We start from the raw sequence: 14,861 nt of genomic DNA on the forward strand, positions 1-14,861 counted from the left end.
TGTGGTAAAGACTCACGCAGAGAACAATACAGCACAGGAGCAGGCCCTTTGGCCCCCCAAGCCTGTGCTTACACATTTTGCCCTTCCATACTAAGACTGTCTTCACTTACAGGATCTGTATCCTTCTATTCCCTTCCTATTCATGTATTAGTCCAGGTGCTTCTTGGATGCTGCTATTGTGTCTGCCTCCAACACCTCCTCTGGTAGTGTGTTCCAAGCACTCATCTCTTTTAAACTTCCACACCCCCCCCCCCCCCCCAACCCCCCCCCACTTCCAAGAACCCATGTCCCCTAGTAATTATTATCTCCAACCTGGGAAAATATCTCAGACTTTCCATGCCGTTCACAACTTTATAAACTTCTATCAGTTCGCCCCCTCAACCTCCGACATTCCAGTGAAATCCAACCCAGTCTATCCAAATAAGGAACTGCGGACGCTGTAAGTTAGAGACGAAGGTAGAAATTGCTGGAAAAGCTCAGCGGGGCCCGGCAGCGTCCGTGGAAAGAATCGGAGTTAACGGGTTGAGTTTTGAGGAAGGATCATTCGACCTGACACGCTAATTCCGATTCTCTCCACAGGCGCTGCCAGGCCTGCGAAATCTTTCCAGCAGTTTTTTTTATTTTTTTCCCCAGTCTATCCAACCTTTCCTCATATTTAAAGGCCCCTGTACCAGGCAACACCCTGGCAAACCTATTCTGTACCCTCTCCAAAGCATCCGCGTCTTCAGAGTAGCGTGGTGACCAGGACGGTACGCAATCGTCCAAGTGTGGCCTAACTAACGTTCCATAAAGTTGCAGCATAACCTGCCTATCCTTCCACCCAATGCCCCTTCCGATGATGGCCAGCATGTCATAGACCTTTCTCACTGCCTATGCTACCACCTTCAGTGACCTGTAGACCTGCCCCATCCAGATCCCTCCCACACATCAATATTCCCAAGGGTTCTGCCATTCACTGTACAATTTCCACCTGCACTTGATCTTCCAAACCTCACATTTGTCCAGATTAAACTCCATCTGTCATCTTGCTGCCCTTGCCTCTGACTGGATCCATATCCTGGTGTATCCTCTGACTATCCACAACTCCACCAATCTTTGCATTGTCCGAAAATTTATGAATTAGATCAGCCAGATTTTCCTCGAAATCGTTTCTGTAGACCATAAATAGCAGAATTCCCAGCACTGACTCATGCGGAACACCACTGGTCACAACCCTCTTCTTCCCATTGCTTCCCTCTGTCTCCTATGAGTAAGCTAGTCTCTTATGAGCCACCTTACTTGCTCACCCCCGACACCATGTGACTCGTGGTGTAACTGTACAGAATCACCATTTTGTTTTGTGACAGCAATTTTTTTCTTTAGATTAGCCCTACAGTGTGGAAACAGGCCACTTGGCGCAACAATTAGTGGGTGGCACGGTGGCACAGTGGTTAGCACTGCTGCCTCGCAGCGCCAGAGACCCCGGTTCAATTCCCGCCTCAGGCGACTGACTGTGTGAAGTTTGCACGTTCTCCCCGTGTCTGCGTGGGTTTCCTCCGGGTGCTCCGGTTTCCTCCCACAGTCCAAAGATGTGCAGGGTCAGGGTGAATTGGCCCGTGCTAAATTGCCCGTAGTGTTAGGGGGAAGGAGTAAATGTCGGGGAATGGGTGGGTTGCGCTTCGGCGGGTCGGTGTGGACTTGTTGGGCCGAAGGGCAACCCACCCATTCCCTTACATTTACTCCTTTCCCTAACACTACGGGCAATTTAGCACGGGCCAATTCCACACTGTAAGTAACCTGATCTAATCTAAAGTCCACAACGACCCACCCCCTCCTCTGCCTAATGTACCGAGGAGGAGAAAGTGAGGACTGGAGATCAGAGCTGATAATGTGCTGCTGGAAAAGCACAGCAGGTCAGGCAGCATCCAAGGGGCAGGAGAGTCGACGTTTCGGGCATGAGCCCTTCATCAGGGATGTACCTAATACAATGGGCAATTTTAGCACGGCCAATCAGCCTGGCCTGCGCATCTTTGGATTGTGGGAGGAAACCAGAGGAAACCCACACAGGGAGAAGTGCAAACTCCACACAGACGGTCGCCGGAGGCTGGAATCGAACCTGGGTCCCTGGCGCTGTGAGTGTAGCAGTGCTGACCACCCCCCCACCACAGGTGCCTCACTGTGTGCCTGTAGAGCCACTCTTCATTCGCGGTCATGCTCACTTGTAGCGTCGCTGTGTAAAGTCGCTGTTTATTCCCGGTAAGGGCCAGTGTGGAGCCACTGACCTTCATGGTATGAGTCACTCAAACTGTATTACTGTTTGTCCTTGGCAAGCTTCAATAACTGTGCAACTACACAACGTACCCCCCCCCCCCCCCCTTTTTTTTTTAAATTCACTAATGAGATGCGTGCATCGCTGGGCTGGGCTGGCACTTATTGGCCATTCTCAAGTTGCCATTGAGAACGTGGTGAAGACCCGCGTCTTTGGACCGCTGCGGTCCATGTGTAGACCGACCCACTGTGCTATTGGAAAGAAGTTCCAGAACTTCGACTGAAAGACACTGGAGAAAACCTCGAGCAAGGATGGTGACTTATTCCTGTTTCGGCTCATTCACCGTGTGCGTCAGAACACAAGAACCTACGAACTGGCAGTCGTTCATCTGGCCCTTTGACTCTGCTCTACCGTTCAATAACATCGTGGCTGATCTTTCCGTGACTTTAGTTCCAGAACCCTTGGTTCTTCCAGTGTTCGAAAGATTATCTACAATAACGTTTACTGAGCAAGCCTTCACTGGGCCAGGGAGTTCCACAGACTCACAGCCCTCTGGGTGAAGATGTTCCTTCTCAATTCAGTCTGAAATCATTTTGAGGCAATGCCCTCTTGTCCTCGTTTCATCCACCAGGGGAAACATCCTCTCTACTTCCATCTTATCCACTGCTTTCGTAATTTTGTGTGTTTCTATAAGATCCCCCCCCCCCCCCTCGTTTTTCTCAAAGAATATAATCCCGGTCTACTCTGTCTCTCCTCCTGAACCAACCCCCTCAACTCCGGATTCAACCCAGTGAACTTCCTCTGCACCCCCTCCCGAGTCATTCGGGACATGGAGAGGAGTGGGTTGAGGGGTGCGTAGGTTGAGTTACTATATTTTACATTAGGATTAAACCTCGGCACAACATTGTGGGCCAAAGGGCCGGTACTTTTCTATGTTCTACTCCTTCTCAAGCAAGGAGACCAAAACCGCGCACAGTGCTTCCAAGTGTGACCTCACCAGCACCCTATACAGCTGCAACGTAACCGCTCAGCTTTCAAACTTTCCTCCTTTAGCATTGGAGGACAAAATTCGATTTGCCTTCTTCATTACCTGTTGCGCCCGCAGACCAACCTTCTGTGATTCATGCAGAAGGTTGACCAGGTTCCTCTGAACAGCAGTCTGCTGCAGTTTCATACTTTTCAAATAGTAGTCCTTTTTTTACAGTTATTCCTACCGAAATGGATAACTTCGCCTTTATTAACCTTGTGCTCCGTCTGCCCGCAATTGGGCAGAACCACCATTTATGCTTGTAGCTTTGCAGTCCTGGGAAGGGTCATTCCACATGTCGTTTACAGTGTGCCTCGAACCAATTATTAAACTGTCCAATTTCCTGTGACCTAGGTGGCATCTGTCCTCTGGAGGAATTGTGCGATGTCACTCACAAATATGGAGGCATCACCTTTGTCGATGAGGTGCATGCCGTCGGCCTGTATGGAGCTCACGGAGCTGGGATTGGCGAGCGGGATGGCGTCATGCACAAAATAGACATCATATCAGGAACACTCGGTGAGTCAGTGTCACAGTCATGCCTAGCCCATCGCTTGAGGCTTGTGTTTGAAGGAAAAAAAATGTAAAGCAACTAAAGCAGTGAATCTACTTAGACGTACTTAAGACTATTGCGCTGGTTGCACATTGGAACAATGACATAGCAACATTAAAGTCGCCCTGGCTTAAATCAGGAGAGAACTGGGAACTTAACAAATAAGGAAATAAAGACTTGGCACCAGATTGGGTTGGGATATCTGGTCGGCATGGACGGGTTGGACCGAAGGGTCTGTTTCCATGCTGTACATCTCTATGACTCAATAGCACGGTGGCACAGTGGTTAGCACTGCTGCCTCACAGCGCCAGAGACCTGGGTACAATTCCCGCCTCAGGCGACTGACTGTGTGGAGTTTGCACATTCTCCCCGTGTCTGCGTGGGTTTCCTCCGGGTGCTCCGGTTTCCTCCCACAGTCCAAAGATGTGCAGGGTCAGGGTGAATTGGCCCGTGCTGAGTTGTCCCCGTGGTGTTCAGGAACGCGTAGGTGAGGCGCATTAATTACAGGGAGAAAGTGAGGATTGCAGATGCTGGAGAGTCAGACTCGGAGAGTGTGGGGGCGCTGGAAAAGCACAGCGGGGTCAGGCAGCATCCGAGGAGCAGGAGAATCAACATTTCGGGCATAAGCCCTTCATCAGGAATAAGGCTAGCGGGGTTGGGGTTAGGATTGGGATTGGGGTTGAGGGAAAGCGATAAGTGGGAGAAGGTGACAGGTCAGAGGGAGCAGGGTCCAGAGGGTCCAGTTGGAGCCTGAGGACTGGGATGGTGTGGGGGAGGGGGAATGAGGAAACTGTTGAAATTCACATTTGTCCCTTGTGGCTGTAGAGACCCAAGGCAGACTATGAGGTGTTCCTCCTCCAGGCATTGGGTGGTAATGGGTTGGCATTCATTACAGGTAAAAGTAGGGTAAAACGGTAGGGGAATGGCTCTGGATGGTTTACTGTTCACAGGGTCGGTGACGACTTGTTGGGCCTGTTACCACCCTGTAGGGATTCTGTGAAGATGGGGCTGAATGGCCTCCAACTGGTGATGGCCACCATAGTGGGAAAGAGACGGAATAGCAGTTCTGGAGGTAATTCCGAGGACATTAGAGATGTGATCACGGAGGAATTCCGTTTTTGTAATAGGATAGGTAACGACCGAAGGAAAATAACTCTGCAAATGCAGAACGAATCATTGTGGCAAGAGGAACATAGGTAAATTTATCATAATCCTGGCAGCTCTTGAGACAGGTCGTTAACCCGAGGGTCACTGCAGCTCAGGAGAAGGGAGAGGTTAAGAAGGATCTTTCATAGCAATCTTAGTCAGTGCAGGGATTGAATCCTGGTGTTGCTCAGCATTGCAAGCGAGCCATCCAGCCAACCGAGCTAACCAACCCCCCCTGAAGAGGACAGACGATATAACTAAAAAGATAAAATTCTAAAGTAGTTATGAAGGGCAGAGGAACATAAGTTATTGATAGTGGTAGAACAGTTTGACAGAGGACTTTCGAAAGGTAAATTGCACGAGTTTTTTTTGATGTAGGTATATCCATAGCGTTGTTGGGCGGGGGGGAGTTCCAGGAGGCTAAAATATTTTTGTCGAAAACTATTTACGGAAATGGTTCCGGGGATGAAGAATTTCTGTGGTGAAGTTAGATTGGAGAATTTAAGCTGGCTGTCTTTGGGAAACAGGAAACCGAGACCCTTCATCACACTATCCAAAGGGTCTGGACAGAGTAGATAGAGGGAAAGGATTCTTCTTCAGGAAAAGGTTAAGAATGATAAAGGAAGCAAAACAAGAAACTTTTTCACGACTGAGTGATTAAGATGTAGAATGTAATGTCCAAGCACGTGGTGAAGACAGGTTCAACCAAGGCTTTCAAAATTCATAAATTTCTAAATTCACACTTCACTTGTCTTTGCAAGGGACACAGATAACGCGCCAGAAACTACGGGGAGGGAGGAACTGAACCAAATCAGTATTAGTAGAGAAATGGTCTTGGAGAAAATTGATGGGATTAAAGGCTGATAGGTCTTCAGGGCCTGATAATGTATGTCCCAGAGTCATAGAGTCATAGAGATGTACAGCACGGAAACAGACCCTTCGGTCCAACCCGTCCATGCCGACCCAGATATCCCAACCCAATCTAGTCCCACCTGCCAGCACCCGGCCCATATCCCTCCAAACCCTTCCTATTCATATACCCATCCAAATGCCTCTTAAATGTTGCAATTGTACCAGCTTCCACCACTTCCTCTGGCAGCTCATTCCATACACGTACCACCCTCTGCGTGAAAAAGTTGCCCCTTGGGTCTCTTTTATATCTTTCCCCTCTCACCCTAAACCTATACCCTCTAGTTCTGGGCTCTCCCACCCCAAGGGGGAAAAGACCTTGTCCATTTACCCGACGTCCTTGAGCAACTGGCCTGGAAATCGTGCACGCATTGGCAGTCATCCAGAGTTTGGAACTGTTCCTGCAGGTTGGAGGGTAGCTATTGCAAACCCCTTATTCAAAAGGAGAGAGAGATAGAAAGAAAGCAACACATTCCAGCCCAGTGAGTCTGATGTCAGTATTGGGGAAGACGCTAGAATCTACTGTCAAGGATGTTGTAGCAGAGCACTTTGGAAAAATGGTAGAAATAAACACAATCAGCATGGATTTACGCCAGGAAATCACGCTTGACAAATCTACTGGAATTCTTTGAGGATATATCGCATAAAGTTGATCAGGTTAGCCAGTCATTGTGGTTTATTTGGACTTTCAAAAGGTTTTCACTGAGATTAGATTAGATTAGATTAATTACAGTGTGGAAACAGGCCCTTCGGCCCAACAAGTCCACACCGCCCCGCCGAAGCGCAACCCACCCATACCCCTACATCTACCCCTTACCTAACACTACGGGGCAATTTAGCACGGCCAATTCACCCTAACCTGCACATCTTTGGACTGTGGGAGGAATCCGGAGCACCTGGAGGAAACCTCACACAGACACGGGGAGAACGTGCAAACTCCACACAGACTGAGGCAGAAAGATTAATGTGCAAAATTAAAGCACACGAGATGGGGATAGTGGATTGAGGTGGATAGAAAACTTAAAAGATAGGAAACAAAGAGGAGGAATAAATGAGTCTTTTCTGAATGTCAGGCAGTGATTCGTGGTGTATGACAGGGATTTGGTATTAGGACCCCAGCTAGTCACAATATATGTGAAGTAGGAGAAAGTGAGGACGACAGATCAGAGTCGAGAGGGTGGCGCTGGAAAAGCACAGTGAGTCAGGCAGCATCCGAGGAGCAGGAGAGTCGATGTTTCGGGCATCAGCCCTTCATCGGGAAATCCTGACGAAGGGCTGATGCCCGGAACGTCAATTCTCCTGCTCCCCGGAACGCTGCCTGACTCACTGTGCTTTTCCAGCGCCACGGCCCTGGTTTTAGACAAAGTAACGGAATATATCCGGTGGCACAAAGCTGGGTGGAAGGGTGAACTGTGAGGTGAATGCAGAGATGTTGCAGTGTTACTTGGACAGCAACCACCCCCCCCCTCCCCAATCGCTCTCTGCCATTTCCTGCCATTGAGCCAATCTTGCGTCCAATTGGCCAGCTGAGGCATCTTGACAAGTCTCAAAGTGAAAAGCAGCTCCTCACCCCTTCAAAAGCATGCTCCTTCAAAATCAAAGTGATGCCAGGAGATTGGGAGAATTGTAAAACAGAAAATGCAGAAAGCAGACAACTACAGGCTAATTAGCCTGACTGCAGTAAGGTTTAAATATGAAAATCCGTAGCAAAATTAATCACCGCCGAGAAAATATGGGAAACTAGTCCAGATTTGTTCAAGCTGGTTGATCACATTGAAAGAATTAGACTGTGTTTTTGATGCAGTAACATTAAGAGCTCATGGGATTGGACGTTTGATGTTGCAAAGATGAACTTTCAAAGGTAGATCAGATTAGATTACTTAACAGTGTGGAAACAGGCCCTTCGGCCCAACAAGTCCGCACCGCCCCGCCGAAGCGCAACCCACCCCATACCCCTAACCTAACACTCCGGGCAATTTAGCGAGGCCAACTCACCCTGACCTGCACATCTTTGGAGTGTGGGAGGAAACTGGAGCACCCGGAGGAAACCCACGCAGATACAGAGGGGAGAACGTGCAAACTCCACACAGAGAGTCGCCTGAGGTGGGAACTGAATTACTGTATACAAAAACTTTACTCACAAAACAAAACCTCAGGAGATTTAATGTCTTAAGATGGAATTGGCGCAAGGATTTAAAAACCAGTTTCTGTGGTAAATGGGTATGAGCGAATAAATTGGTGTAGGGGGGGTGTGCAGGGGGAGTGTGTCATACTGTTTCCAGTGGACTATGCTATGACAACTCGATTTCTTTCCTCATTCCTTTCCCGCCTGGACTGGGTAGACAGAGCAGAGTTCAGAAAAGTTCACAAGGTCAGAACAAAAAAAAGTTAAACAGCGATCCTCAAACCCGCAAGAGGGCACAGGAGCGGTGAGGTCTTGGAGATACGTACACAACCCTTTGAGTTGAGGATGCTGTTAAAGCGGTTTTCTGCGTCGAGTACAAGGTGGTGTAAACCTTGTTAAAATACTGCATGGCAGTGCTGTGGGGAATCCTGGGCACGAAGAGTGTCATGATCTTGGAGACACCGTAGAATTGACCTAGGGCGAGGGGGGGGGCTTCAGTGATTTGTCCCTCTCTGTGCCTGCTATTTTGATACTGAGGAAGGAACCCAAGCAGCTTTGAAGTGATAAAGAAGGGTTATTGGACTTGACTTGATACGTTCACTCCGTCTTCTCTCAACCGACGCTGCCCAGAACTGCTGAGTTTCTCCAGATTGTTTGGGAACTCAGGCAGCCCGGGCCCGAAATGCGGTCGAGTTGGTGCTCCCTGTCAAGACTCCTTCCCACTTGTCACCACAAATGTTAAGAGTACGGTGAGGGACCGTCAAAGGGTGTGGCGCTGGAAAAGCACAGCAGGGTCAGGCAGCGTCCGAGGAGCAGGGGCAGCTGCCTGACCCTGCAGTGCACCACGCTCTTGACTCTGATCTCCAGCCCCTCACTTTCTCCTTCAGCCCCGGGGGGGGGTTGGGGGGGGGGGGCATCGAACATCGATCGGTTCCAAGCGCACTGTCAGCGTTTGACTCAAACCCTTGCCTGCTATGGCATTTAAAGCTGGCACCCAAATAGTTTGGAAATATCTTGAGGGCTCCTGCCCGGAGCAGCTATTCAGACAGAGTGCCAGTTACCCGCAACCCTCTGTGTGACCAAAAAAAAACATTCTTCTCAAATCACTTCGAGTCATACAGATGTTCAGCTCAGACGCAGACCCTTCGGTCCATGCTGACCTGATATCCTAAATTAATCTAGTCCCACTTGCCAGTATTTCGCCCAGATTCACGCTGAACCCTTCCTATTCACATACACATCTGATTGCCTTTCAAATGTTGCAATTGCACCAGCCTCCACCAAGGTGGCACAGTGGTTAGCTCTGCTACCTCACAGCGCCAGAGAACCCGGGTTCAATTCCCACCTCAGGCAACTGTCAGTGTGGAGTTGGCACATTCTCCCTGTGTCCAAAAATGTGCAGGTGAGGTGAATAGGCCCTGCTAAATTGTCCTGTAGGGGAATGGGTCTGGGTGGGTTGCTCTTCCGAGGGTCGGTGTGGACTTGTTGGGCTGAAGGGCCTGTCTCCACACTGTAAGTAAGCTAATCACTTCCTCTGGAAGCTCATTCCACACAGGCACCACCCCCTCTGTGAATAAGTTGTCCCTTTTAAATCTTTCCCCTCTCATCCAAGCCCCTTGCTCTTTACCTTAAAACTGTGCCCCCTGGCTATTGACTCCTATACTAAGGGGAAAGGTTTCTCCCTATTTATTCTGTCCGTGCCTCTCAGAACTTCATACATCTCAATCAGGTCCCTCCACAGCGTTCCCTGCTCTAAGGATAATAACACCCAGTCTCTCTTCATAGCTAAATGTGGCAATTGGTGATCAATCCTCCAACAACATTGCTAAAAAGATATATCCGAGGTGGCATACAGCGACTGAGAAGGGAAAATTGGGATCTGGGCAAACTATATGGATTTTGCTCAGGGCGGAGATTGAAAGTTAAATGTGTTTTTTTCTTCCCCCTTTCCAGGTAAAGCCTTTGGCTGTGTGGGTGGCTATATCGCCAGCACTGCCTCGCTCGTCGATACCATACGATCCTACGCTGCAGGTTTCATTTTTACCACAGCGCTGCCTCCGATGGTGCTGGCAGGTACCTTGGAGTCTGTGCGCATCTTAAAGAGCGAGGAAGGTCAGGCCCTGCGTCGATCCCACCAGCACAATGTCAAGTACATGCGTCAGTTGCTGATGGACGCGGGTCTGCCAGTCATCAACTGTCCCAGCCACATCGTCCCCATACGGGTAAGTGACCAACACCCATCTCATCACTGACGCTAGACGAAGATCGCACAGCACCAGGGTTAGAGTCCAACGGGTTTAATTGGAAAGCACACTAGCTTTCGGAGAGACGCTCCTTCACCAGGTGAAGCTTCCAATTCAACCTGTTGGACCATAACCTTGGCGTTGTGTGATTTTTTAACTTTGCGCACCCCAGTCCGACACCGGCATCTCCAAATCATGACCAGGGACCTGATTGAGATGTATGACGTTCTGAGAGGCACGGACAGGATAAATAGGAAGAAACCTTTCCCCTTAGTATAGGGGTCAATAGCCAGGGGGCACAGTTTTAAGGTAAAGAGCAAGGGGCTTGGATGAGAGGGGAAAGATTTAAAAGGGACAACTTATTCACGGAGGGGGTGGTGCGTGTGTGGAATGAGCTTCCAGAGGAAGTGATTAGATTACTTACAGTGTGGAGACAGGCCCTTCAGCCCAACAAGTCCACACCGACCCTCGGAAGAGCAGGAATAATCTCACGATGTACAAGTGTCATGGGGTAATCTCCTGGGCTGTCCCCAGGATAGTCCTACTATACAGCCACAGACACACACACACACACAAGGTAAACCTCACTGTAACACAGAGCTGTCAAAGGGTAACTGTGCGCAGGATAAATGTGAGGTTATCCACTTTGGTAGCTGATGGCAACAGCTTGGGGAAGGGAGAAACTGCAACAGGATCTGAGTGTCTTAGCACACCAGTGATTAAAGGTTATTAAAACTGGGGTGTGCAAAGTTAAAAATCACACAACGCCAGGTTAGAGTCCAACAGGTTTAATTGGAAGCGCACTAGCTTCACCTGGTGAAGGAGCGTCTCTCCGAAAGCTAGAGGGCGGCACGGTGGCACAGTGGTTAGCACTGCTGCCTCGCAGCGCCTGAGACCCGGGTTCAATTCCCGCCTCAGGCGACTGACTGTGTGGAGTTTGCACATTCTCCCCCCGTGTCTGCGAGGGTTTCCTCCGGTTTCCTCCCACAGTCCAAAGATGTGCAGGTCAGGGTGAATTGGCCATGCTAAATTGTCCCCGTAGTGTCAGGTAAGGGGTAAGATGTAGGGGTATGGCTGGGTTGCGCTTCGCCGGGTCGGTGTGGACTTGTTGGGCCGAAGGGCCTGTTTCCAGGCAGTGAAGAAACCAAATGGTATGCTGGCTCTTCAGCAAGAGGATCCATGTACCGGATCGTGGATGCCTTGCTGCAGTTGTACGAGGGCCTGGGGCGGAACCACGCCTGGAATATTGCGCGCAGTTTTGGTGGTCTCACCTGAGGAAGGACGCTCTGGCTCCAGAGGGAGGTACCCGGGAGTCCAGAACGAGGGGAACCACAGTCGAATGAACCATTTCGGACTGAGGTGGTGAGAAATTTCTTCACCCAGAAAAGAGTGAGCCTGTGGAATTATCCACCACACAGAGAGCAGTTGCGATCACTGTTGACAAGAGAGAGTCAGATACAGGGGTGACTTGATAGAGGTTTATAAGATGATCAGAGGAATAGATAGAGTAGACAGTCAGAAACTTTTCCCCCCCCCCGGGTACAACAGAGTGTTACAAGGGGACATAAATTTAAGGTGAAGGGTGGAAGGTATAGGGGAGATGTCAGGGGTGGGTTCTTTACCCAGAGAGTGGTGGGGGCATGGAATGCGCTGCCCGTGGGAGTGGTAGAGTCAGAATCATTGGAGACCTTTAAGCGGCATTTGGATAGGTACATGGATGGGTGCTTAATCTAGGATAGACGTTCGGCACAACATCGTGGGCCGAAGGGCCTGTTCTGTGCTGTATTGTTCTATGTTCTATGTTCTATATTGACTTCGGGATTAAAGGGTATGGGGAGCAAGCAGGAAAAGGGTACTGAATTGGATGCCCAGGCATGAACATGGCAGAGTATGGGTGAATGGGTTACTTCTTTTCCTATTTTCTATGTGTTTATAACACAGGGCTGTGTCCAAGGTAATCTCACTTATGATCACTGACACAGGACTGTCCTCAGGTTAGTCTTACTGTATAACCAGTGGCACAGTACTATCACAGGGTAATCAGATTACAGATTACTTACAGTGTGGAAACAGGCCCTTCGGCCCAACAAGTCCACACCGCCCCGCCGAAGCGCAACCCACCCATACCCCTACAACTACCCCTTACCTAACACTACCGGGCAATTTAGCATGGCCAATTCACCCTAACCTGCACATCTTTGTGACTGTGGGAGGAAACCGGAGCACCCGGAGGAAACCCACGCAGACACGGGGAGAACGTGCAAACTCCACACCGTCAGTCGCCCGAGTCGGGAATCGAACCCGGGTCTCTGGCGCTGTGAGACAACCGCTGTGCCACCGTGCCGCCCTTTTTATAAAACTGCTCCAGGTGAGGCGCGAACTCACAACCCCGGCATTGCGCACGTCGCCATACTGCCATTTAAGTACCACGCGCTGACCGATTGCGCCACTGGAGCTGCACAAATCCTCGCTGCATTACCGGCAAAACAGAACTGTTACAGAGTAATTTCACTGCATAACCAGTGACATAGGGTCGTCTCACTGTATAACCAGTGACTGTCTCAGGGTAATCTTGCTTTGTAACCAGTGACGCAGGGCTAACCTCTGTGTAGTTTCACTGTATAGCAGATGATGCAGAGCTATCCTCAGGAACATCATACTGTTAAACTCAGTGTCACAGGGTAATCCCCAGGGTAACTCACAAATAAGCAGTGTCACAGGGGGCTGTTCCCAGGATAATCTCACGATTAGAAGCTGGGGCACTACTCAAACACACTCCGTGATGACTGCAAAGGGCAACCAGTGCTATAAATGTCCCACTGCAGTCTCACCCACTGAATAACAAGTATTAGGTGTACCTACTAACCCATCTTGAATAGACCCTCTTGCCTGCACAATATCAAATGCTTCTGAAATGACCTTCCTGTCAACCAATGTGCCAGAGGGCTGAAGTGTTGGAAATTAGATTACTTACAGTGTGGAAACAGGCCCTTCGGCCCAACAAGTCCACACCGACCCGCCGAAGCGTAACCCACCCATACCCCTACATCTACATTTACCCCTTACCTAACACTACGGGCAATTTAGCAAGGCCAATTCACCTGGCCTGCACATCTTTGTGACTGTGGGAGGAAACCGGAGCACCCGGGGGAAACCCACGCAGACACGGGGAGAACGTGCAAACTCCACACAGAGAATCGCCTGAGGTGGGAATTGAACCCGGGTCTCAGGCGCTGTGAGGCAGCAGTGCTAACCACTGTGCCACCGTACCGCCCACAAATGTTACGTTGTTGTTCGAAAAACAAGGTCGGGGTCAACCGACAATTACAGAACTTAATCTCAGCAGTGGGGAAATTTCTAGAAGCAACAGTTCAGGCCAGAATTAGCAAATGTGGGTTAATTACGGAGAGCCAACACGGGAAAATCACGTTTAACTAATTAGCTTAAGTTTTTTAAAAAGAGGTAACAGAGACTTGAATGGGGGGGTGGGGGGTAATGATTGTAAAACTATGAGGACTGTGCAGAAACGGACAGGTTAATGGAGTGGGCTGATAGGTGGCAGATAAAGTTCAATGCAGAGAAGTGTTAGATGCATTTTGGTGGAAAGAACATAGAGAAAGATGGTAAAACACTCAGAGTATATAAGAGCACAGCGATCTATATAGATGCATAAGTTATTAAAGGTGGCAGGGCTGGTTCACAAAGTGTACGTTTACCCTGGGCTTTGTTAACAGGGCCATAAAGTAGAACAGGGTCACACCCGAAACGTCGATTCTCCTGCTCTCCTTGGACGCTGCCTGACCTGCTGCGCTTTTCCAGCCACACGTTTTCAGCACAGAGACCATTTCAAATGGATACAGGTCATTGGTCCAACGTCAGTGTACAGTCCCGGATCCCACACAACACGAGCATGTGGACGTGTTGGAATGAGCGCAGAAGAGAGTTACAAGAATAATTCCAGTGATGCGACGCTTGAGTCATAAATTGGAGAGGCTTGGCACTATGTTCCTTGGGAAAGAGTTACATCTCAGGCGGATGGCTGTCTACAGTTCGAGATGCCACCCTGTCAGAAGGCAGCCGAGATCTGGCCTACTGCTTGGGGGATCGCTTTTCCACATCTATTGCTTGCAGAAGTTAAAACTGACAGCTTAGAGACCAACAGGTTTGGAGGTGCCAGTGTTGGATTGGGGTGTACAAAGTTAAAACTGACAGCTTAGAGACCAACAGGTTTAATTGGAAGCTTTCAAAGCGCCGCTCCTGTATCAGGTGACTGTGCGCTTCCAATTAAACCTGTTGGACTATAACCTGGCGTTGCGTGATTTTTAACTTTTGTACACCCCAGTCCAACACCGGCACCTCCAAACCATTTAATTCTTAGCTTGTGTTGTACCTAGCGTGCCCTCTTCATTGAACCAGCGGTCATCTCCCAAATTGATGGTCATGGTTGAATTGGGTCATTCCACGTGGAGGCATAGTTTTTAGCTGCTAGATCTGTTCGTGGGAGTGACACACACTATGATGGAAACACTTCTGAATGTGCAGTATTGTATATGGCCTTCTTACATCATCTTCACAATTTAGTTTTGTATCATCACCAAACATGGCAACCA

General features: G+C 49.4%; 2 protein-coding genes and 1 non-coding gene across 7 annotated transcripts in view; 1 reads left to right on the top strand and 2 right to left on the bottom strand.

The window, feature by feature from the left end:
* Window positions 1-14,861, bottom strand: part of LOC140470119 (histone-lysine N-methyltransferase SETDB1-like) — a 556,598-nt gene that overhangs the window by 153,663 nt on the left and 388,074 nt on the right. The gene's annotated exons all lie outside the window — the stretch shown is intronic.
* The window catches only part of LOC140470118 (5-aminolevulinate synthase, erythroid-specific, mitochondrial-like), an 84,985-nt gene that overhangs the window by 61,715 nt on the left and 8,409 nt on the right, over window positions 1-14,861 (top strand). For all 4 annotated transcript variants that reach the window (XM_072566561.1, XM_072566562.1, XM_072566563.1 and 1 more), the window contains exons 8-9: window positions 3,630-3,794; window positions 9,962-10,230. In XM_072566561.1, coding sequence (XP_072422662.1) covers window positions 3,630-3,794; window positions 9,962-10,230 — 434 coding nt within the window. The remainder of the gene's footprint in view (window positions 1-3,629; window positions 3,795-9,961; window positions 10,231-14,861) is intronic.
* On the bottom strand, window positions 12,612-12,707 carry trnal-uaa (transfer RNA leucine (anticodon UAA)). The gene is made up of 2 exons: window positions 12,670-12,707; window positions 12,612-12,647 (listed from the first exon to the last, which is right to left on the bottom strand). It is a non-coding gene; the product is annotated as a tRNA-Leu (tRNA).

This window comes from Chiloscyllium punctatum, chromosome 50, assembly GCF_047496795.1.
Source record: "Chiloscyllium punctatum isolate Juve2018m chromosome 50, sChiPun1.3, whole genome shotgun sequence".
In the NCBI taxonomy this organism is placed as follows: domain Eukaryota; kingdom Metazoa; phylum Chordata; class Chondrichthyes; order Orectolobiformes; family Hemiscylliidae; genus Chiloscyllium; species Chiloscyllium punctatum.